General features: G+C 38.7%; 1 protein-coding gene across 1 annotated transcript in view; it reads left to right on the forward strand.

The window, feature by feature from the left end:
- DSCAM (DS cell adhesion molecule) overlaps positions 1-22,281 on the forward strand; it is an 812,726-nt gene that overhangs the window by 124,546 nt on the left and 665,899 nt on the right. Inside the window, exon 2 of the mRNA XM_055279737.2 lies at positions 13,301-13,618. Within this exon, the coding sequence (XP_055135712.1) occupies positions 13,301-13,618 (318 nt within the window). The remainder of the gene's footprint in view (positions 1-13,300; positions 13,619-22,281) is intronic.

Below are 22,281 nucleotides of genomic sequence, written 5' to 3' on the forward strand. Positions count from 1 at the left end.
TTCATTTTATCTATATGTTACAAACTGCACAATGCATTATTATTGCCTTAACAGTAATGTATCTTTTGATGATGATTTAAAGTGAGAAAATATGATTTTATATTCACCCACATACTTAATATTTTTGTCACTCTTCGTTTCTTTATGAAGTCACAAATTTGCATCTGATATTATTTCTTGTCTTCCTGAAATATTTTAACATTCTTTGTATTGCTAGCCTACTGACAATGAATTCTCAGCTTCGGAATATCTAGAAAGTTATTTTGTCTTTATGAAAATTTTTCTGCATATAGAGCTCTAGGTTGACAGTTTTCCTTTCCTGTATTTTTTTTTAAATGTTTCAAATTTCTCTCTCCTTGTCTTCTGTTTTGCATTGTTTCTGATGAGAAGTGTGCTGTCATTCTTATCTTTGTTTCTCTAAATATAACATGTATTTATTTTTTAATCTGGTTGCCTTTAAGTTTTTTTCTTAATGTTGGATTTGAACAGTTGAATCATGTGTCATGTTGTGGTTTTCTACATGCTTCTGTTTGGTGTTTGTTGAATTTGATGGATAGTTGAGGTTCTAGTGTTCATTAAAGTTTGAAACTTCTGTATATTAATTGTTCGATTTTTTTTCTGTATCTCATTTTCCTCCTAGAACTCCAATTATATGTATATTAGGCCAAATGATACTGGCCCACATCCCACCAGTTTTGTGTTTACTGTTTTTAAGCCTTTTTAAAATTTGTTTTTCAATTTGGGTGGTTTTAATTGCTCTGTTTTCTGGTTCATTGACAGTTTCTTCTGAAGGGTGTAATCTGCCATTAATCCTATTTGTCTAACTTTCATTTCATATATTACATTTTGAATCTCTAGAAGTTCCATTTGACTGTTTTATTCGCAGCTTGGCTGTTTGTATTTTCTCCATTTCTCTCATCAATAGCTCTTCCTTTTTCCTACTGTCTTGTACATATTGACAGAATATTTGTAAGAGTGATGTTAATATCCATGCTTGCAAATTGTATCATCTCTCATTTATGTGTCTTTCTATGGAATAGTTTACTCCTAATAATATGCCATATTTCCTTTATTGTGTCCAATTTTTTATTGAATGACAGACATTATAAATTTTATATTATTGATTGTTGGTTTCTATTAATTATTATCAAAGTTTTTTGTTGTGCAGTTAAATTACTTAGACTCAGTTTGTTCCCTTCTAGGATCACTTTTAAATTTTTTTATGATTAATTTGGCCCCTGCGGCTGTGTGATACACTTCTGAATACTCAATCGGATGTTCCATTTATTAGAAGTTCTTTCCTCTTTTGCTGGTTGAAACATGAACTATTTTCTCCCCTGTGTGAGCTTCACAGATTTTCACCCGCTTCTTTCTGGTGTTCCTGATCCAACCTTGGTAGTTTTCTTACAAGCATGCAAATATCAGCACGCAGTTAAGGACTCATCAACTGGAAGCTTCTTCGGCTCTCTGGAGCTCCCTCTGTATATAACTTCCTTCTTTCTGCTTTGTAAATTCTAGCAGCCTTAGTCCCCTCAAATGTCATATTTGGTCCCCCTAACCCCACAATATAACCAAGTTTTATTTAAATTTCCTCCTTTTGGAATTATCTTAGAAACTCAGGAAGTAAGCTGGGCCACTCATAAGGTCCACTTTGTTTGTTTCCTTCTTTCATTTTTTTTTTTTTTCTGTACTGTCTGAAAGTTTAGTTAAGACATAGGGTAAATCCAGTTCTTGTTTCTGTGTTTTTGTTTGTTTGTTGTTTTATGATGGACCGAGACAGAATTTCATATTTCTAAGTGATGACAGTTGCAACGTCATTTCAGGGCTTGGGAGTAGATAGAATGAGTGAAATACATTAAAGTTAAAGGCAAAATTGCTATAACATATGAGCACATTTTAATAACCTGACTTGGAATCACTTCATAGAAGCCTGGAATGCTTTCCAAGTCATTATGAGCCCATCATTTAACTGATTTGTGCTTGTCTGATCCAGATAACACTGAATTTCTAAGCATTTATCCAAATAAAAAACCATTTTGGAGTCTCAGAATCAGCTAAATGTTATGCCTTCTAGATATGTTTACCTAAGGCTAAGTTATATTCCCTTTCATTTTGGGAAGACCTTTACACAAGCAGTTCATTTTAGTAAGCATAGCCACTCACATATTCCTATGAAATCAGTAAAGGTAATTTGAACCCAAATGGTGTTTCCATTCAAAATTAATGTATCCAATTTGCAAATTCGATAGCCTGTTTTAGTTCTCATGTTTTCTGACCTCTCTGAAGCAATTGACAATGTTGAAAACTGTTGGTTAACGTCTCAACATGTCTTTTTGTTTCTAAAACATTACTCTCTAGGGTTTGAGCTACTGATCTCCTAATTTCCTATTTTTCTCCTTCATGATTCTTTTCCAATTTCTTTAACTCTTTTAATTTTTTTAATTGAAATGTTACATACATGCAAATCACTGTGTACACATGCAGTGTGCCCAGCACACAGATCAAGAAAAAGAACATAGCCTGCACCTTGGATGCCACCTCATGCCCCTTTCCATTCTCTACACCTGACCCCACCCCCATGGGCAAACTTTATTCTGACTCTCAACATCATACATTAGTTTTTCCTATTTTGATGTTTGATATAAATGGAACAATACAATGTAAATCCTTTTGGCGTCTTTTTGCTTTTCTTCACCATTATAGTTGTGTGATTTATAATATTTTATGTGCAGATTGTTCATTCTTATCGGTATGTAGTGATTCAAGGTGCCAGTATATCACGATGTATCAATTTTATTATTGATCGATATTTGGTAAGTTTTTAGTTTGTGACTGTTACAACTAGTTGCTGCTGTAGATATTCCAGCGTGTATTTTTTGATGAACATATGCATGAGCTTTTGTTGTATAAATACTTCGGAGTGAAATTGTTGAGTCACAATGCACACATGTGTTCCCTTTAGTAGAGGCTGATAATTTTCCACAATAATTTTACTGATTTACGTTACTACCTGCATTGTTTGAGGGTCTTGTTGCTCCACATTCTCAAGACCCTCAATATATTCTGTCTTTTCCATTGTAGTTATTTTGGTGGATGTGTAGTGTTACCACATTGTACTTTTAATTTACTTTTTCTTGATGACCAATGGCATCGAAGCACTTTTTAATGTGCTTATTGGCCATTTATATATTGGCCTTTCTAAAGTGGCTGTTCACACCTTGTGTGTGTGTGTTTTTCTTTTTTGGAGACAAGGTCTCACTGTGTCGCTCAGGCTGGAGTGCAGTGGTGCGATCTCGACTCACTGCAACTTCTAATTCTGGGGTTCAAGTGATCCTCTTACTGCTGCCTCCTGAGTAGCTGGGACTACAGGAGCATGCCACCATGCCCAGCTAATTTTTGGTAGAGAGAGGTCTTGCTATGTTCCCCAGGCTGGTCTTGAATTCCTGGGCTCAAGCGATCCACACACCTTGGCCTCCAGAAGTGCTGGGATTACAGGCATGAGCTACTGCACCCAGCACTTTTGTCCATTTTTGTTGGACTATCTTTTTATATTGGTGTGTAGGAGTTCATTATGTATTTTGGGTACAAATCTTTTGTCAAATATTTTCCTACCTTATAAAGTACTACCTATCCCTGAGGATTTACTTCTGGTTTTTGTCTCTTCTTGTTCTTTACACTTGATATGGTTTGGCTGTATCCCCACCCAAATCTCATCTTGAATTCCCACATGTTTTGGGAGAGGGACCCCGGTGGGAGGTAATTGAATCATGGGGGCAGGTCGTTCCCATGCTGTTCTCATGATAGTAAGTCTCACGAGATCTGACGGTTGTTATAAGGGGAAGTTTTCCTGCACAAGTTCACTCCCTTTACCTGCTGCCAACCATGTAAGACGTGACTTGCTCCTCCTTGCCTTCCACCAGGATTGTGAGGCTTCCCAAGCCATGTGGAACTGTAAGTCCAATTAAATCCCTTTCCCTTGTAAATTGCCTCATCTTGGGTATGTCTTTACTAGCAGTGTGAAAACAAACTAATACAACACTTTTCTTGGAATATCTCACCCAGTGATAGACTTAAATTTCCCTGGCTGCCAAATCTGCCTCTAGGGTCTTGGACTCCTATTTCCAATTTGCTATTGGGTGGCCCAAGGGCAGTGCCCTCTTTACCTTAGTGAAACTGACATGTTGTTTCCTTTACCAACCAGCTCTGTCTTGTAGGCTCTCTTTGTAATAGTGTAACTGTGCAACTGGGCATGCAAGCAATTACATTTGCCTCATATTGACTTTTCTTATTTTCTTCACTCTTATTGCTCCCACATCCCTGCCCACCAATGCTGGTAGGATCATTTCAGACATATCCATAATTAAACCTTTTTTCTTCCTTCACACCACCAATGCCCAGCTGGCCTAGACCCCCAGCAGAGCAGTCTAGCCAGGCTTTACTTTTTAAAATAGCTTTATTAAAATATAATTTATATACCATAAAAAGAATCCACTTAAAGCATGCAGTTTAGTGCTTTTTAGTATAGTCACAGATAAGGTGCCTTCACCACAGTCAATTTTAGCAGATTTTCATCACTTCAAAAGAAACCCTGTACCTTTTAGCTATCACCCTCCTATCCTGTCCCATTACCCAGTCCTAACCATAAGTAAGCCACTAATCGACTTTCTGTCTCTACAGATCTCCCTCTTCTGGACATTTTATATGAATGGAATCATACAGTATGTGGCCTTTTGTGGCTGTAATTGAGGGTCACCCCCATTGTAGCTTGTGCCAGTTCTTCACTCTATTTTATTGCTGAGTGATATCCCATTGTAAGGCTAAGCCACATTTTGCTTACCTATTCTTCAGGGGATAGACATGTAGGCTGTTTCCATCATTGGCCATTATACATAATGCTGCTTTAAACATTTGCTCACAGTTTTGGGTGGACGTATGGTTTCATTTCTCCTGGGTATGTGCCTAATTGTTCTTACTGTCTGCAGGGCTAAGCACATGCTTTTTGGCTTGGCACCTGACACTCTTTACCATCTGGACTTTATAATCAGCACCTGGAATGTAACCTCCTGGAGGTCAGCACCCTTCCACGCCTTGGTTATTAGTGTGTCTGCTGGTCTTGGCACAGTGCCAGATACGTGGTAGATGCTGAAGGGTGTTTCCAAGATAAATGAATCTAAGGAACCTGTAGCTCTCTCTCCTAATCGTGCAACACTTTGAGCTGTGCATTGAATTTCCTGCTTCCCAGCACCTTTTTATTTCTCTCCTAACTGGGACAACTGAATGTCCTAATATTTTTTAAGACTTCTGCCTAGAATGTACTTTTCTTTCCTCCTCTGGAAAGTTGTTTCCATTTTTCCTAGGTCAGATTAGTTTCTCTATCACTTATGCTTCTGTTGCATTTTGTGAATGTTTCTGTCATCACCTTCGGCAAATAGAATTATAATTGACCTCCCTATGTGAACTAGAGTACCTTTCAGACTAAAATTTCCTTGGCAGTAGTACCAGGATTTGTTCTATCTTGCATTACTGGGCCCTTACACAAGACCTGGTACCTAGTAGGTGCTCAATAAATATCATTGCCTCAGTGAATGCTTGTGTCACTGCCTACTGCAAAATTCCTCCCACGTCTCCTCTTTTCACCCTGCCCTGTTTGAATTTTAAGAAAAGCTAAAATATTGATTTATTTTCTTTTTGGTGTAACATTCTTCTTTAAGTTTGTCACTGGAGCCTTGGTTATGCCATCTGTTACAGCGATGTAAAATATTGAGAAGTCTGCAACTGAAGAAACAATTCTCCAAGGTCCCTCCCATTAGCTCCCTTCGTGTTGGTACCCCAGGATTTTCAACCCTGAGTTTCACAAGATTGTGCTGAATGTTTCATTTAGCTTTCTGTTATGAACCCATGGTTATTTTTTAGGAACTTTCACACACACACACACACACACACACACACACACACACACACAATTCACATTAAGTTTGCCTCTGCCCTCACTGGAGGAAGCAAATGTTACTGTATTAAAGAGCGGGAGGCACTCTATGAAAAGAAGTGCTATTATTTAGGCAGATGGATGGTCCCTTAGATGGAAGAAACAAAAGCTGTTGGAATATAGTTTGGGTTTTCTTTTGCCTGTGGCCATATGATGTGTCTCTTAGAGAATGAGTTTATGTTACATTATTAAACCCTGTGGCACGAAGGAGAAAGACTAATGTAAAATTCTTTAAAAATATAAGGAGAAGTGACAGTAATCCCCCGTAGGTCGCTTATCTCTTTAACTACTAGGATTAAACATTTATTTGTCATTTTTTTCCTGCAGTCATTTAAATAATTTCACAAGCTGGCTTGTGGAATGAGATTTTCAATAAGAAACTATACATTTAATTAAGCAATGTTTCTTGTATACATTTACATTTTTAAAGTCTTGCTATTCTTAACAAGACTACTTTTAGGATACAAGAGGATAAATTCAAATACGACCAAATTTTGCTTAGTTCAAATTACCCACAGTCGGGTTGATAGAAAAATAATGTAGGGAAAAAAAATAAAAGAATCCTGGTGGAATTAATTAGCCTTGAAGAGTGACAGTTACCTCATTCCTAACAATGTGTTTGGGGTAATGTCAGTTTCTTAGAAAGCTCAAATGTAAAATTACAGTGCTACTATCAGCATTTTTATTTGAGTTGAAAACTGCCGTGTTGAACTATTAACTATGCTTCTGATCTGAACCGATTTCTTAGTTAGCAATAATTTTCATATTCTGACTTATGAAGCATTGCTAAAGACTTCAGTTATGGTTGGGAGAGAAAACTATAAAACACTTATGACTTGATGAACACCCCTGCCTCTCTTCTCTGTGGGTAAGATCTATCACTTGTACAAAATGTATTTTTCTCTGCCACCTTTTGACAAATGGTGTTCACTATGCTTCCCAGCTTAGTCATAGCCCCAACTGGCCCTGGAGGGCAAACTCTTAGTTTCTGCCAGTGATGGAGACCAAGAGAAAAAAGATGGATGTTTCAAGTAAGATACCTGGAGGATGCTAAATCTCATGGACACAGCTTCCCCTAGATCTGACTTTCCGGAATAAAGGCAGGCATATAATGAAACTAATATGGTGATGTGAAAAGGCCTCACCTATTCTGTATGAGTGTGAAGAGTGAAACTTCCATGAATTGTTGTCTTGGTTCATTTTCTGCTACTAAAACAGAATACACAGACTGAGTAAATTATAAACAAAAGTTTATTTGGCTCATCCTTGGAGGCTGAGAAGTCCAAGGCCATCAGGTGAGGGTCATCCTAGGTGGAAGGATGAAAGACAGAAGCAAGGATAGAAAGAAAATGGAGGCAGAATGTATTATAAGGAGCTCACTCCTGTGATAATGACATTAATCCATTTATGAGGGATCTGCCCTTACGAGTCACCTTTTAAAGTTTCCACCTCCCAATACCATTACCCTGGTGATTAAATTTCAACGTGAGTTTTGGCGGGAACATTCAAATCATGGTATTCTGCCCCGGCCTCCCGAAACTTCTAACATACAAAATGCGTTCATTTCATCCCAGTACCCCAAAAGTCTTAACTAGTTCCAGCATCAGTTTGAAAGTCCAAAGTCTCATCTGAATCAGATATGAGTGAGACTCAGGCATGATTCATCTAGGGGCAAATTCCCTCTAGCCGTGAGCTATGAAGCAAAGCAAGCTATCTAATTCCAAGACTCAATGGCAGGACAGGAACAGGATGGACGTTCCCATTCCAAAAAGGAGAAAGAGGCAGGAAGAGGTAACAGGTTTCAAGAATATCTAAAACCCAACGGAGAAAATAACCTTAAGTTTAAAGCTGGATAATAAACCCCTTTAATTCCATGTCCCTCACCCAGGGCACACTGGGGTGGGGATTGGGTCCCCAGGGCCTCAGGAAAACTGCCTTGATGGCTTTGTTGGGCTCTTGCGCTCAGTTCACCAAGCAGCTCTCATGGGTTGGAGTCTTGTGTCTGCAGCTCTCCCAGGCTGTTGTTATGTGCTGGTAGCTCTACAGTTCTGGGATCCCAGGGCCAGCCCCACTTCCGTGGCTGCACTAGGCATTACTCTAGTGGACAGTCTCTGCTGCAGCTCTGGCCCATTAATTCTTCTCAGCACTGCCCTAATGGGGACTGTTTGTGCCGGCTCCACCTCTAAAACAAGTCTCTGGCCAGGGCCCCAGGCTTTCTGGGAGGTCTTTGAAGTTTAGGTGGAGAAAGGCATGCCCCACAACTTTTGCATTCTGCGCACCTGCAGAATTAACACAACATGGATGCCACCAAAGTTTATGATTAGTACCTTCCAGAGCAGCAGGTTACGCCAGGCCTGGGACCACTTGAGCCATGGCTGGGGCAGCTGAGGAATACTTTGTCACAATGAAGTGGACAGGTCCTGAGACAGCTTGGGTAGCAAGCCACGGAGAGTGCCCCGGCCTAGTTATTAGCTCATCTAATTATTAGATTAATGTCTCCTCTGCCTCCCCCTACTTCTTCCTCTATTGGGACAATCTAAAGTTGGTGCTTAGTGTTTAAACGACCGGTTGCATGACCATTTAGTTTCTTAAGATGTAGCGCTAAAATGCATGAGTTCATTCCACCATACCAAATCTTGACCACCATATGCCATCCTCATAACTTTCTAACAGTTCTTCCTAATGAAGTTTCCTTTCTAGGCTATAGTAGGCTAGGAATCTCATTATACTTGCCCTTCCTCATCCCCACACCAACATATTTATTGATATATTTACTAAACTTAGTTAAAGAATGAAGTTTTGCCATGTGCACTCTAAGGTATATTTGTGCAAGGAGAGACAGCAATCCTTCCCATCTCTCTTTAGTGAGGTTAGGGGTTAACCTTCTTGGTTTTACTAAATAGAAGTCTACATTCCATCTAGGCACACGAGAGCAAGTTTCCTAATATAACTATGACTCAACACACATCTCAATGCCCTGCAGGATTCTGTGTCATTGACCACTGTGTTTATACTTTTATACTTTTCTATAATTGAAGACTTTGGCCCTGGTAACATTGCCATCCTATATGACACCAATGAAAAGTTAGAGTTTTCATTGGTGCCATATATGGCCTAACAGCCAGAGTGACCCTCAGATCTCACCCCAGTAGTGGACCTGTCAGGTAGATGTCATCTGCCAACATCTCCAAGGAGGTGTGTAGGTCTTCATGTGTGAGATCATCCATGTTATTTCCAGCATTGTTGAACAAGACACTTCTTGAGACGCACAGATTGACAATAGCTTTTGATGCTTCCTCTGATCAAGGAGAAAGAGGGTCTTTTCAGGGGCCCTTCTACTTTGGGGACATCTACATTGTGTGTCCCTCGCAGGGGAGCAGAATTCACATCAGTATGTAGGCTTTCCTGTTCATAGTGGAAGGAAGGGGGCCACAGTTTGTAAGCATCTCTCTGTATCAGGACCTCGCTGAAGGCTTTCGTCTGTACCCTCCAACCTTCTCTCTCTCTCTCTCTCTCTCCCTCTCTCTCTCTCAACTTCTATACAGTCAGTTCCTAAACTGTGAGAGGTAATTCTAATCTACTTTAAAAAAATGTAATTTTGTAAAATAGAAATTCCACAAATACTTCAAAAGTTTACATTATATTATCAACAGAAGTTTGACATACCACATGAATTATGAGATGGGAAAATGAAAAAAAAAAAAAAATGGAAACAGTGAATGCACCAACTAGCATTTACAAAACACACACAGCTTGCTAGGCATTAGGCTTAGGCCTATGAGCTCATTGAATATGTGAAGTTTAACTAAAAATCAAAATGTTTATATAATAGATGTTAGATTCTTACATGAGTATATTTTCGTAAAACAAACTACACATTGTCACTGTCCAGATTCAATGGGTTCCCCAAAACATAACAGCCTGAGAGTCTTACTTGTGTCATTGCCTTATTCAGTGTAATAATTATTGCTTGTAAAAATGTTTTAATCCAGTGATAATCCAGATTTAGTACTTTCTTCCATCTTGGTGTATTTTATTTATTGCTCATGCTCTATTGGGGAGCTTACATGGGATGTTAGTTGGCACTTTCTGATTACTTTATTTAAGATAGAAAAACATTTCAGAAAGACATGGTTGTAGAGGGTAACTAGCAGAGCCTCATTTGATGTCTCATGTTGAGTTACCTGAAGGGAGATGCTCAGAGGAAGAGTTGCATGCAGAAGGCCTCCTGGGAGTGTATTCTCAAGAGACACATCAGCAAGGGTGTGAGGAAGGCAGAATGAGTGGAGGGAGAAGCTCCTTCTGCAAAGCTCTGATGATAGCGGTCTCAGGTGGGATGCACCTTCAGCATTGTTGCCACTTAACACGAGGGGGCCAGGCTTGTGGAGCCACCTTTGACCAGTCACTCCCTGCAGGCCTCAGACAAGGCAGTTCCCTGTAACTGGGGCTGGTTCCCAGTGTAGGACTCAACATAGGACCTTTCCAGCTGCTTTGGGGCAGAATGCATTGGTGCTAAAGAGGAAATTTGAAGGGGGAGCCCCACAGCGTCCACCAAGTGGCAGCAGGGCAGAACATGCTGTGAGTAGAGCCAACCACATCTATGCAGCCTTGTGCCAATGCTTGGATGCTGTGCTTCCTAACAGCAGGGTGGAGACCACCCGCTACCCTCACATTTAGTGAGCAGATTAAATCTTATTATTATGAGTCCAATCACCTTCGTAAATAGTGTTAATTTCTTCATCTCTTTCTTACCAAATCATGTCAACTAACTACAGGCAAAGTGAGGGGCACATGTATTTTATTACATAGACTTAGTGGCAACCCCGGCACACAGCAGGAGCCTGTAACCCCTCAGCTCCACACCACGGAGAAAGACTAGATGTGGAAGCACAGGCCATAGACCCACTCTATACAGAGCTGCCTGTAATCCCCACACAAATGAGGGGTACTCTTATGCCACATTTGGTTCTAAGATAAGAAAACATAAATCTCAAAAGCCTTCATCAGAAAGACAATCTAGTTCTGCCACCTCCTAGCCCTGCGTTTGTGCTCAAGTGACAGCCTGTATCCTGTGTCCTTGGTCAAGTGACAGCCCTGTGAATCTCCATGTCATCGTCTGCAAAGTGGAGCCTTTATTTACCTAGCAGAGCTGTTGTTCATCTCGAGTGTTATAAGGTTGTCTGGTATGAGGTACTATGAGGCATACAATAAATGTTATTCTCACTTCTGACCAGTGAAGTTCATTCGAAATATCTGGGGCTTCTCTTCTCTCTTACAAATATGTAACTAGGTATGCACCTGCTTTAGAAAGTCATGGAGAAGCTCAGATGTGTGACAAGTAGGCCTTCATTATATTTATAAATCTTTTATTTAACTTGTAAATTCTGGAAGTCATGTTTTATTTCTTCACATAACCAACACTCCAGAAACATTTGTTATAGGCCCTTAAATGAATTAAAAAGCCAAATGTATATGAACGCATTTGCTGATATTTACTTGTAGAAGTGAAAAGAGAAACAATTTAAATGAAAAGAGTAGAAAAACAGTTCATAAGAATATGTATAAATTGTGCATTCACTGATATTTACTTGTGAATTCTGTATAGAACCATGGAATAATGTAGATGATGTATAAGAGAATGAAACAGTTATAAAAATGGTACATTTTATGTATGTACACTTTAATATGATATATAGATAAGGCATGGAGGCAGGTGGACCATAAGGGAAATGTAAAAATCAAAACAGACAATGTAGGCTGGTGGAGTTGAGTCATGCTTTTGTCAAAATTCTCTTTATTGTTACGTCCTATTTTAAATAAAAAGTGTATTCTTGATTTGACATTGTATTTTCTGATAACGGTGCTTTTTTAACATGCTTTGCAAACAACTTAAATTTACAAGAAAAAACACATCAAAAAGTGGGCAAAGGACATAAACAGACACTTCTCAAAAGAAGACATTTATGCAGCCAACAAACATGAAAAAAAGCTCATCATCACTGGTATTAGAGAAATGCAAATCAAAGCCACAATGAGATACCATCTCATGCCAGTTAGAATGGTGACCATTAAAAAGTCAGGAAACAACAGATGCTGGAGAGGATGTGGAGAAATAGGAACGCTTTAACAATGTTGGTGGGAGTGTAAATTAGTTCAACCATTGTGGAAGACAGTGTAGAGATTCCTCAAGGATCTAGAACCAGAAATACCATTTGACCCAGCAATCCCATTACTGGGTATACATGCAAAAGATTATAAATTATTCTACTATAAAGACACATGCACACATATGTTTATTGTGGCACTATTCACAATAGCAAAGACTTGGAACCAACCCAAATGCCCATCAATGATAGACTGGATAAAGAAAATGTGGCACATACACACCATGGAATACTATGCAGCCATAAAAAAGGATGAGTTCATATCCTTTGCAGGGATGTAGATGGAGCCGGAAACCATCATTCTCAACAAACAAACACAGGAACAGAAAACCAAACACCACATGTTCTCACTCATAAGTGGGAGTTGAACAATGAGAACACATGGACACAGGGAGGGGAACATCACATACCGGGGCCTGTTGGGGTTGGGGGGCTAGGGGAGGGAGAGCATTGGGAGAAATACCTAATGTAGATGACGGGTTGATGGGTGCAGCAAACCACCATGGCACGTGTATACCTATGTAAAAACCTGCACATTCTGTACATGTATCCCAGAACTTAAAGTATAATAAAAAATAATGCTTTACATGTGATTTTCAATTTTAATTAAAAATGTGGCGAATTTCATTCCATAATAACCCTCAGTGTACCTAGTAAAGACAGCAATTTGATCCCAGCAACAAGATCTAGGCATTCACACATTCAGCTTCCCTTTACTGAGAGTCCAGTGAGAGCTGGGCTCTATGCTCCAGGTAATAGTGGGAGTAAATTAAGACCTTGTCCTCATGAGGCTTATCTCTAGTGGCAGAAGATAGACAATAAGTGAATACAAAATATATACAGTCCAATGGTGGTCAGTGTGGGGAGAGAACAGGGTTTGGGGCATGAGGCCAAAAACCAGTCTATTAAAAATTAACATCCAGGATAACTTAACAGTTTGTGTACAAAGTGTAAAATTAGGATGGCGCCTTATTTTTTAGTATCAGCCTGTCTGCTCATAGCATTTTGAGAAAATTTGAATTATTTGGTTTTATTTGAGCCTGAGCCTCATGATTAATTTTCAAGATAACTTTCTGAGGCCAGACATTGAACTGCAAATGTCAAAGGCATGTTTTACTTACCCATGGATCCCTGTGTTGTCTTCTTGCAGTTTTCAGTGAAGACCTACACTCCAGCCTCTACTTTGTCAATGCATCTCTGCAAGAGGTAGTGTTTGCCAGCACCACGGGGACTCTGGTGCCCTGCCCCGCAGCAGGCATCCCTCCTGTGACTCTCAGATGGTACCTAGCCACGGGCGAGGAGATCTACGATGTCCCCGGGATCCGCCACGTCCACCCCAACGGCACTCTCCAAATTTTCCCCTTCCCTCCTTCGAGCTTCAGTACCTTAATCCATGATAATATTTATTATTGCACAGCTGAAAATCCTTCAGGGAAAATTAGAAGTCAGGATGTCCACATCAAGGCTGGTGAGTACAGCTCTGGGCTTTGTTCTTTCTGTGCCTGCTTGGGGTGGGAGGATAATGACAATGACAAATAGCAAAATGCCCTCGCAGCAGAGAACCAATGAAAACCCGATCATCAGTTCATTCTGACCTTGCTGATGACTTCTTTAAGATCTCCTTGTTTGATTTCAAAGTGCCTTACACTGTTGGAACTAAACCTTAAGAGAAAGCAGTGATTAGCAAGTTGGCAAGTTCTCACATCCCAGCCTCCTTATATTTTGTCTAATTTGATACTCTAATTCAAATTTTCAGTGTCTCAAACCCAATGTGTTTGCTTCCACCCCTCCTTTTTCCCACTTGCCCTTCCCCTACCCCATCCTAGGGGAGGAGAAAGAGAGAGAAAAAAAAAAAATGACAAATGGTTGGGCTGGAATAAAACCATAGCATCAAGATGTACTGTTATGGAAACAGAATCAATCTAATATCCTTGCTTTCCTTGTGAAATAGAAAGGCTATTTTAACATTTTTGACTGTATCACATGTTGCTGAAATGTTGTCAGTACATAAATCCTGAATGGGCTATGTTCCTTTTAACAACATATTGTGTCTTTTTTTAATCACCATTGCTACAAGTCAACCCAGGAAAGAATACTGCCTGAGATACACAGACATCAAGGGCTATATATACAGGACAGATTGTGTGGTTCTATAGATTTAACAAAGCCCTGCAAAACAAACTCACAGCTAGACTCCTGTTAGCAAACAGCATTTTAATTTTTTTAAGTCTAGCTCTGAGATACTTGTGCAGACTGACATAATATAATAGCAGGGCGAAGAGAGTGTGACTTTGATTTTTTTCTTATACACCAGGTAGCTGGGGGAGCTTTGCAATAATTTCTTCAGTAAGTGAGTAGGTGCTGGTAGAAGACATCACAACACGAGAAAAATATGAGGTGTTTCTGAATTCCTGCATATGATCTCTTTGATGTAAGCCATCAAACATTAGACTATGACTCATGCTGCTAGCTAGTCATTTTCCCAACTATATTTTGATCTTTGTGATATGCTCATGAATTCCAAGACCTGCGTGAGAATTCACATTAGAAAGAAAAAAAGGATTGTCTTTAATCAAGATATATGAAAATTTGATGTGTCAAATAATTACAATGCAATTTGTATAGGGATCTCTAAACCTGACAAACAGGGAGATATAGTGAATGACTTTTACTGGGAAGACTGCACATTTTAATGATGTGTTATAAAAGCATATTTATAATCTACAAAACACCACTTATAGGGAAACCTAGAATTTCAAACAGCTCTATCTGTATGTATTAATCCATTATGTCTGCTTTGGATTTTCTGTCAGATAAAGGAATGAAATGCTTACTCCTGTTTTAACTATCATCTTCTAAATTAGTCATAGAATTCATTGTTTTTGCATGACACTGAAAGTTTTAGAGCATGGAAATTGCATCATCTTGTCTGGCGTCTGTGCTACCTGCCTCTTCCTACCCAGTTGTGCTTTTACTATTTATGTGCTGGCGTTCTTGACATCTGAAACCCTGTGGACTATGAATCCAGCATATAGATGACTACTGTATCAATTTGAACATATAACATGGGCAGTCATATTACCCAAATCAAATTTCTCTCCTGATTTCATTTTGCTTTTTATTATGAACACGTAATGGTTATAATAATCTCTTAGGTTGTTCACTGGATACTTGAAAATCTTTTTTCATCCTGTTTATGTAAATGTGAGTACAGAACTGGAGGCTTGTTCAAAAAGACAGATGAAGGGCATAAATGCTACCCTTTGACAGCTGAAGGGTAGGTTTGAGGGCGATGACTGCTTACTCACAGGGTATTCTCTTCTGTATCAGGTCATCCTAAATGTCTAAATATCCCTGTAGATTAGTGTTTGGATTTTCCTGGAATAAGCTATTAGGTAGAATGACTTCATAATCTTTCCTTTGGCAGCACAAGGGATTCTCATTCTTAATTTTCAGAAATTTTGGCCTAGGTCTGGGTGCTAGCAATTGAAGGAAGGTTTACTCATCATGTCTCATTAATCGTCAATCCTAGTTCTAACGTAAGATATTTTCTTGCCTATTCTGAGAGCTGGAATGCAGGTGGGCCACTTGAGACAGTATTGCTCCTTACCCAGGCAGCCTTTGCTACACAGCAAGTAGCAATCAATCAGCCACCTGATCCTGGGCAAGTCAGAAGATTTCTCATGATTGTTTTCTCCTTAGCAAACTGTGCTTTCTTTTTTTTTTTTTTTTTTTTTTTTTTGAGACGGGAGTCTTGCTCTGTTTGTTGCCCAGGCTGGAGTGCAGTTGTGCGATCTCGGCTCACTGCAAGCTCCGCCTCTCAGGTTCACGCCATTCTCCTGCCTCAGCCTCTCCGAGGAGCTGGGACTACAGGCACCCACCACCACACCCAGCTAATTTTTATGTATTTTTAGTACAGAGGGGGTTTCACCGTGTTAGCCAGGATGGTCTCCATCTCCTGCCCTCCTGATCCGCCCGCCTCGGCCTCCCAAAGTGCTGGGATTACAGGTGCGAGCCACCGCGCCCGGCCGCAAACTGTGCTTTCTAACATTTGACTAGGACTTTTGCTTGTGGCCGAGATGGAGTTGCGGGAGCCACATTTACCCTTTTATCTGAAACAACCAAAAACCAGTGTCCTGAGGCTGATACGGTTTAATCTATGTCCGCACCCAAATCTCATCTTGAATCATAATCCCCATAATCCCCATGGGTCCTGGGAGGGACCCAGCGGAAGGTCATTGAATCATGGGGTAGGTTTCCCCCATTCTGTTCTCGTGAGAGTGAGTGAATCTCACGAGATCTGATGGTTTTATAAGCATCTGGCACTTCCCTTGCTTGCATTCATTCTCTCTCCTGCCACCCTGCGAAGAGGTGCCTTATGCCACGATTGTACGTTTCCTGAGGCCTCCCCAGCCAGTCGGAACTGTGAGTTAATTAAACCTCTTTTCTTTATAAATTACCCAGTCCTGGGTATTTCTTCATAGCAGTGTGAGAATGGACTAATACAACCAACCAAAAAAACAAACAAAAAATGCAGACAAAATATCTGAAGCAACCATTTTCAAGACTGGACCTCAGGCAGTAGAGGAAAGCAGTCTTTAAGGGGCTGGAAATAAGATGTGCCCTATGATTGCCTTATGCTTCGGGATAAACAATATCAAAATTTGCACATAAATTTGTATAGCAGCTTTATTCATAATTGCCAAAAAGGGGAAGCAACAAAGATGTTCTTCAGTATGTGAGTGGATGGGGATAAAGAATCTCTCCTTGACTAACTTTGGAAAGGCTCCTCTGAGCCCTCCTCTCAACTAGTTCTCAACCTTAGCTTTTCGTGTCTGGTCTCTTGTCCCCAGCTTTAGCAAGAATTCTGCTGAATCATCCCCTTACTCTTGATACTTGATCACTCTTAATATCTGATCAAGTTCTTCCTGTCCCACCTTTGATGTATACATATTTGGCCTAACTTTAGCAAGAATCTGTTAGGCCAGTTTAGCAAAAATCCTCATCCCTTGTCTCCTCTAATTTTCCACCCACTGATCCCCTCACTGTGTTCATTGGCTATAAACCCTCACTTATCCTTGTCGAATATGAAGTTGAATTACCCTTCCCTATGGCAGTCATCATGGATGACTCCCACTGGAACAGACATGAATATAATCTTCCTTATCTTTTTAATAAGTGTTAGAACATTTTTTCTATTTTTCAATTTTTTTGAGAGGACATCTTCCTCTCTTGTCCAGGTCGGAGTGCAGTGGTGGGATCATGCCTCACTGCAGCCTCAATTTCTGGGCTCAGGTGATTCACCTCAGCCTCCCAAGTAGCTGCGGCTACAGTCATAAGTCACCACACCTGGCTAATTAAAAAAAAAATTTGTAGAGCATATTCTCACTATGTTGCCCAGGCTGCTCTCAAATTTTTGGGCTCAAGCCATCTGCCTGCCTCGGCCTCCTAAAGTGTTGGGATTACAGGAATGAGCCACAGGGTCCAGCTACAATTTTTCTTTAACATTAGACAAATTATAGTATAAAATGAAGTATTAGTCAGCAATAGAAAAAATGTGCTATCAAGCTATGAAAAGATATGGGGGAAATATAAATGCCTGTTATTAAGTGAAAGAAGCAAATCTGGAAAAGCGATGTAGTATACCCTTCCACCTACTTGACATTCCAGAAGAGATAAACTAGAGAGACAGTAGAAAGATCAGTAGTTTCCAGGGGATAGTCAGGAGGGAGGGAGGATTGAACAGACGGAGCACAGGGGACTTTTAGGGCATTGAAACTGTTCTGTATGATACTGTAATGGTGATACCTGCCATTATGCATAGAACTTACAACATAGAGTGAAACTTAACGTGAACTATGGACTTTAGTTAATAATAATAATGTATAAATATGAGTTTATTGTCACAAATGTATCACACTAATGCAAGATGCTAATAATGAAAGAAAGGAGGTGGCGAGAGGGAGAATTTGGGAACCTGCTGTGACTTTTCTCTAAACCTACGACTGCTCTAAAAAAAAAAAAATCAAGTTTATTCAAAAAAATCAAAACATACTTCAAGAAGCTTAATGACAAATTAAGCCCCAAGGGAAGGGATGGTGAGATTTAAAAAGAAGTGGAAAAATGCAGGCCAAAATTTTCCAAATTTGTTGAAAATTATAAACCCACAGATCCAAGGAGCTCAACAAACCCCGAGCTCAAGACATGTGAAGAAAAAAATGCACAAAGGCACATCGTAATATAATAAAATTGCTCAGAGCAATAATAAAATATCAAAAGCAGCTACAGAAGAAAGGCATATTACACACAAAGGAACGAAGATAAGAATGACAGCAGACAGGATTTTTGTTGTTGCTGTTGGGTGTGTGTTTGTGTGTGGATGTGTGTATATGTGTGTTTTATGAGACAGGGCCTTGCTCTGTCAACCAGGCTGGGGTGCAGTAAGGTGATCATTGCTCACTGCAGCCTCAACTTCCCTGGCTCAAGTGATCCTCCCACCTCAGCCTCCCAAGTAGCTGGGACCAGAGGTGCATCTCGCCACATCAGGCTGATTTTTATTTTTATTTTTGTAGAGATGGAATCTTGCTATGTTGCCCAGGCTGATCTCTAACTCCTGGGCTCAAGAAGCTGCCCTGTCTTGGCCTCCCAAAGTGCTGGGATTATAGGCAAGAGTGGAAGTAAATTTATAAAATAATGGTGAAATGAAGGCTTTCTCAGACACAAAATAGCAGAAAATTTGTCATCAGTTGAATCCCACTACAAGAAATCTTAAAGGAAGTTCTAGAATCAGAATCAAAAATGACACCTGATCAAATCTTAGATCTACTCAAAGGAAAGAACTGCAATGAAAATGGTAACTACATAAGTATCTAAATCAGATTTTCTTTTTAAAAATTGCAGTATTTTAGAAAATAATTGGCTATTTAAACAAAAACAATAACAATGTCTTATGAAGTTGGTAACAGGTAGAAGTAAAACGTATGGTAACAATAGCATTAAGCCTACAATGAAGACATGGGAGCGTAATATTGGAGGTTCTTTTGCTATATGTGAAGTTGTGTAATGTCACCTGGATAGAGATGGTGATAAGTTACAAATGTATACTACAAAACCTAAAGCAACCTCTAAAATAACAAAACACAGTTATAGCTAATAAGCCCGCGAAGGAGAAAAAATAGAATCATTAAAAAATCCTCAATCCAAAACAAAGAAGAAAATGATAAGAAAAAGGAAAGATGTATATATCAAATAGCAAAATGATAAACTTAACCGTATCAATATCCACATTAAATTTAAATGTTCCAGTAATCTGAATTACAAGGCAGAGATTGCCAGATTGGATTTAACTCTGCTTAAAAAGAAACATTCTTTAAATACAAAGGCACAAATAGCTTGAAAGTAAAAGGATAAAAATGATATACCATCCTCATCAAATCAAATCAACCTAATTAAAATAAAACATTGAAAGAAAGCTAGAATAGCCACTTCAATATTAAGCAAAGTGTATTTCCAAACAAAGACACTTTGTTTGCTCAGAGCATCTTGCATTAGTGTGATACATTTGTGACAAACTCATATTTATACATTATTATTAACTGAAGTCCATAGTTCACATTAAGTTTCACTCCGTGTTGTAAGTTGTATGCATAATGGCAGGTATCACCATTACAGTATCATACAGAACAGTTTCACTGCCCTAAAAATCCCGTGCTCAGAGCTTAAAGCAGTTCATTTCATAATGTTAAGGGGGGTGGTTAAGAGGATATGACTATTGTAAATGTTTATGTACCCAACAACAAAACTTCAAAATACATAAAGTAAAAACGGATAGAACTGCAATGAGAATCAGACATATTAAAAATTATAGCCGTAGATTTCAATACTCCTAGTTCCATAATTGGCAGAAGTAGACAGAAAATCAGTAAGAATAAAAAAACACGTGAATGACACTATCAATCAATTTGATGTAATTGACCTTTAAATAAAGAACATTCTATCCAACAACAGCACAATATAAATTCTCTTGAGACACACAGACATTTACTAATATAGACCATACTCAGAACAATAAAACAAATCTCAGATAAATTTGTTTTAAATTCAAGTTGTATAAAATATGTTGTTTGATCATAATGAAATTAAATCACTAACAATAACATCTCTGAGAAATAACCAAGTATTTGAATACTAAATAGCACACTTTTAAATGATCTATGTCAAAAAAAATTCAGAAAAAAATTTGAAGAAGGAAATTAGGAAGTTTTTTCAACTGAATAAAAAAATGAACACACAATATATATGAATTTGGGGAGTACCACTAAAAAAATAGGGAGATTTTATTGCTCTGAAAAACTTATATTAGAAATTTTAAAAAATGTCTTAAATAGTGGTTTCAGCATCCATTTTAAACTGAAAAGGAGGATAAAACTAAAAATATAAGCAGAAAGCAAACAATGAAGATCAGAATGGAGATCAATAAATTATAAAACAGAAAGAAACAATAGAGGAAATCTATGAAACTAAAATTAGTTCTTTAAAAAAAATTGTTAAAATTGGTGTGTTTTTGGCCAGAAAAGTGAGAGAGAGTTGGTAAATGACTAATACCAACAATGAGGGAGATAACGTCACTTTATCTTTTACAGGTATCAAAATGGTACTAAGAGAACATTAAGAAAAGTAGATGAAATATTTTTTGAGAAACACAAACTATCAAGACTCACTCAAGGAAAAACAGATAAACTGAATAGTCCTGTATCTATTAAAGAATTTAAATTTATTGGTAAAAATTTTCTACAGTAAAATTCCTGGCTCAAATGGCTTCACTATTGAGTTCTACTAATCCTTTAAGAAAGAAATAATAATTTTGGCCAGGCACAGTGGCTCATGCCTGTAATCCCAGCACTTTTGGGAGACCAAGGCAGGAGAATCACTTGAAGTCAGGAGTTCAAGACCAGCCTGGCCAACATGGTGAAAATCCATCTCTACTAAAAACACAAAAATCAGTCAAGTGTGGTGACACATGCCTTTAGTCCCAGCTACTTGGGAGACTGAGACAGGAGAAGTGTTTGAACCCAGGAGGCGGAGGTTACAGTAAGCCAAGATTGTGCCACTGCATTCCAGCCTATGTGACAGAGTGAGTGAGACTCCATCTCAAAAAAAAAAAAAAAAAAAGAATAAAAATTATAAACAAATTCTTCCAGAAAATTGAGGAGAGAGTATTTCCCGAATCATTTTATGAGGTTAGCATTACCCTAATACATAAACAAGACATAAGAAAACTAAAGACAAATATCTCTTCTGACTATACATGTAAAAATTCTAACAAATTGAATCCAACAACATATAAAAGGAATAATGCATTATGACCACAAAGGCTTATATTCATAATGGAAGGTGAGTTTCACATTTGAAAATTAATAAGTGTAAACCATATGATCATTTCCACAGACACAGAAGAGCATCGATGAAACCCAGCATCCACTGATGATTAAAAAAACTCTCAGAAAACCATCAGTAGAAAGGAACTTCCTCAATCTGATAATAAGCAACTACAAAAATCCTGCTATAGCAAACATCATACTTGTCAAAGATTAAATGTTTTCACCCCCAAATGAAGAACAATATCAAAGTGTATGCTCTTACCACTTCTATACTACATCATACTGGAGATTCTATCCAGTGCAATATGACATGCTGTAAGCAGATGTGCTGTGACCCAGACCTTCTTGTTTTATTTCTAGAGCGTAGGCAAAGTAGATTTGTCATAATTCTAAGAAATAATTTTAGAATTATTGAAATGGTAAATGAGCATTGACTTCATCTTAGTCATCAGCTGCATTAGCCCTTAATAAGAATAGCTTGTTTTTTGAAGCATTGAGGCTAGGCATTGACTTCTCCTCTCTAGCTATGAAAATCCCGGATGGCATTTTCTTTTAATAGAGGGATATCTTCTGTACATTGAAAATATATTGTTTAGAGCAGCCACCTTCATCAATAGCATTAGCTGGAGCTTCTAGATAACCTGCTGCAGTTTCTCCATCAGCACTTGCTGCTTTACCGTGCATTTGTATGGTATAAAGATTGCTTCTTTCCTTAAATCTCAGTAGCCAATCTTTGCTAGCTTCCGGTGTT

This window comes from Symphalangus syndactylus, chromosome 5, assembly GCF_028878055.3.
Source record: "Symphalangus syndactylus isolate Jambi chromosome 5, NHGRI_mSymSyn1-v2.1_pri, whole genome shotgun sequence".
NCBI classification, from domain to species: Eukaryota; Metazoa; Chordata; class Mammalia; order Primates; family Hylobatidae; genus Symphalangus; species Symphalangus syndactylus.